Genomic DNA, 3303 nt, shown 5'->3' with positions numbered 1-3303 from the left:
GGAATGCTGCATCCCACTGACTGTTCAGTGTTGCTGATGAAATATTAGATCGAAAGCCTTTAGCGAGCCCCGAAGGCACGGGGCTGACAGGGCTGGTGCTGGGCAGAGGTGGGAGAGTGTGCGTTCCGGCTGCGCGTCCGGCCGTGCCGCTCGGGGTGGCCAGCGGTCTTGGCGCAGGCGACTCTGCAGTCAGCCTCGTAGTTCTGGCTTTCTGTTCTTTGATTTCACGCTCGGTGTGAAACTGTCACGCAGGTGGAGTATCAGGAGGGGCCTAAACTCTGCTTAGAAGGGGCTTATCCCCAAAAGACAGCCGCTGGAATCCTGCCTAGGCCTGTGTGGTCTGAATTGGGTATCCACAGGGGATGATCTTCTGTCCAGTTCTCTGAGGAGGTGTGATCCGGAATTGGCTGCCGGGGAGCTGCTCTGGAGGCTCGGCCTTGGAGCAGCCGACGTTGTGTGCCATAGGGACCAGCCCGAGGGTAATGGAGTCCACTCGTAAATCCTCCTGGCCTGGGAGCTGGGTCGGTCCCTGGATAAACCCTGGGAGCTTGTGTGTTTGTCCTGCGGCTTCACCAGAGGTGAAATCGTGGCTTAACGTGGTGACATTCCCCAGCCCCGATTTTTTTTAAGTGGCACTTTGACAGCAAGACTCGGCTCTTTGATTACCCAAAGTGGAAGAGATTAAGAAAGCAGCTAGTGGTAGGAGGCTTGTGTTTTCCTCGGCGTGGCTCCACGGTGCGGGCTCGGCGTGCACGTTCTCCCGCTTGCACGGCTTCTGGGGGTTGAGGTAATTCCTTTCTGTCTTGCAGCGCAGCGAAAGGAGGTGCAAGCCCGGGCAGTGTTCTACCCTCTGATGGGCTTGGGGGGTGCAGTCAATATGTGCTATCGAACCCTCTACATTGGGACAGGTGAGTAGCTTTTTCCCTGCCCTGACCTTTTAGAATCAGGGTGGTTCTTCCTGACCCTCCCAAAGTATTTGCCAAGTGGGTGTTGAAGAAAACAGATGGATTCTGGCTGCCTGTACTGGGATTCTTCCCTACCAAGAGAAGTGGAAATTCCCTGTCAGCTTGAATCCTCGTGGGGTTGCACCTTCGTAACCCGGCTGGCGTCGGAATGGGCAGAAGGGCTCTCCTGGAGGTTACTGTCTGGCGGAGAGAGGAATTAAGGATTGCTTGTGGGTTTAATCTCTCCCTTCTTAGATTCTTCCGGGGGTCTATCCAGGTGCTCTGGATAGACCCGGTAACTGTGAAATGCTTCAGGGAGCCAGTTCCCTTCCCCCACTGAAACTTCCTGGGAGCGTGGACAAAAGCAGTTGCTCCCCTGTTGTTTTGCTAATTGAAGTTTAATTCTGCCTGTTGTTCTCTGCTGCCTGATGGTGTTTTTTCTGAAGTGAACTGAGCTGGTTTTGTCCTCCCCTGTGCAGGAGCCGATATGGATGTGTGCCTTACAAGCTACGGTCACTGTAACTACGTGTCTGGCAAACACGCCTGCATATTCTACGACGAGGTGAGCGCCCGAGGGTTTCATCTGTACGATTTGGCACGCGTGGCCGCGGGAGGTGCAGGCAGCAGGCTGTCTTTATGCGGGGGGCCGCGGTGGTCTCCCTCCGGTGAAGGCCGCGGCAGCGCTTTTCGTCAAGCCGTTTTCTGAAGCGCGAGGGCTCTGCCGGCATGGTTCCGCCCAGCTAACTGCCGGTGCACAAAGACCCGAGTGAGCACCGTCGCTGGGTCTGGGGAGAGGGAAACTCCTGAGGAAGGGTTTGATGCTTCTGGAGCCAGCTGCGCTGTTAGGGGAGCCTAAACTCGACGTGTCGACGTCGAACCTCGGCAGGAAGCGCTACGAGTCGCTGGCTTGCAGGTGTGATGGTGCGGTGTTTGTGCCCATCTGCAGTACTCTGTATAAACCATTTAACCAAAATTTGGGCTAAGCTCTCGGCGTAAGCGGGAGTCTGCAGTCGCCCCTTACCTGCAGTCCGGAGATTAGGTTGTTCTGGAAGTAAATACGCTGGCGGGTCTGCCAGTAAAAGCGCTGCTGGAGGGGTTTCTTCACGTGGAAACAGGCTCTGCAGCAAGATAGAGTCTCTTCCATCACCATTTGTCAAGCAGCTACGGAGCAGGATCCGGGATTAACCCACAGCCGGCTTTGGCCGTTCCTCTGCTGCGCTACAAGCCACGGAACGTGCTCGGTAATGGGATCCAGACCGTGAATCTGTGTTGAAACATCTCCTCGCAGTGGTCAATCCTAAACCGGGCTGTAGGCACTGCGCTTCTCCGTGCCCCAGCAGGCCTGTGGCTCTCGTCGCTCCGGAGGGTGAATTCCCGCTCCGAAGCTCTGTCTGCTGTTGCTGCTCCCGTTGGTGGCTCGTGCTTGGCCTAGGACTCTGCACTCTAGCAGGTTACTTGAAAATTTACTCCCCTGTGCGCTGGGAGATTTGGGAACTTGATTAAAGCTTTGTAGTCCCCGGGGGACAAGATCTCCAGCCCCTGGCTGATTCCTGGGAGCTAACCCGAGATCTCCGCTCTGTCAACGTCCTCCGCCGAAGCTCGGCTGAGCGTGATGCCGCTTGCGTCACGCTGCGTGTCACGGTAACGTCTCCTGGCACTTCAGCCTCTGCAGAAGGCCTGCAGATCCCAGGCTGCCTCTGCCTGACGGCTGCTGCCGCCGTCCCTCTCGCTGCCTCGTGCCTGCTTTTCCAGAGCACGCTCCTTCCTGCTGGGCGCAGCTCGCCTGGCATTCCCTGTGCCTGGTAAGATGCTCTGCCTGCTTCCTGAGAGTCAGCTTGAATCCCTGTTTCCAAAAGATCCCTCAGTCCAAGGGCAGTGGGTAAAATCCACTTCTCAAAGCTGATTTGGCCCGGTGGCTCGGGCCGGGAAGCGGCCTGTTTTGTGAGCACGAGCCGTGCCCGAGGCCCACGTCGCTGCTCTCCGAAGCTGGAGGCAGCGGTAGGGAGAAGCGGGGTTGTGTTCCTGTGCTCCGAAGGGCTCCACGGGTACCCCAATCTGACCTGCTGTCCCTCCTCTCCCCCCTTGTCTCCAGAACACGAAGCATTACGAGCTGTTGAACTACAGTGAGCATGGGACGACGGTGGACAACGTTCTGTATTCGTGTGACTTCTCGGAGAAGATGACGCCCACTCCCCCCAGCAGTATCGTTGCCAAAGTGCAGAGCGTGATCAGTGAGTGCGGAAGGCGGCGCCAGCCCCACATAACCCCCCCCCCAACCCAGGAACTCTTGGTGTGGGGCAGGAGCAGACGGATTCCTTCCCGGTTCCCTTTGCTCTGCGGCGGCTGGCGCAACCCTTGT

General features: G+C 57.4%; 1 protein-coding gene across 1 annotated transcript in view; it reads left to right on the top strand.

The window, feature by feature from the left end:
- The window catches only part of PHF12 (PHD finger protein 12), a gene marked incomplete at its 3' end in the record, with an annotated part of 15039 nt that extends 11864 nt beyond the window's left edge, over positions 1-3175 (top strand). The window contains exons 10-12 of the mRNA XM_010155475.1: positions 810-908; positions 1424-1506; positions 3037-3175. Of these exons, the coding sequence (XP_010153777.1) occupies positions 810-908; positions 1424-1506; positions 3037-3175 (321 nt within the window). The remainder of the gene's footprint in view (positions 1-809; positions 909-1423; positions 1507-3036) is intronic.
- Between the last annotated feature and the right edge of the window lie 128 nt (positions 3176-3303).

The sequence above is a fragment of the Eurypyga helias genome, unplaced genomic scaffold (assembly GCF_000690775.1).
Source record: "Eurypyga helias isolate BGI_N326 unplaced genomic scaffold, ASM69077v1 scaffold13830, whole genome shotgun sequence".
Classification (NCBI taxonomy): Eukaryota; Metazoa; Chordata; class Aves; order Eurypygiformes; family Eurypygidae; genus Eurypyga; species Eurypyga helias.
The sequence above is the reverse complement of the archived record's forward strand: the minus strand, read 5'-3'. Positions and strand labels throughout refer to the sequence as shown.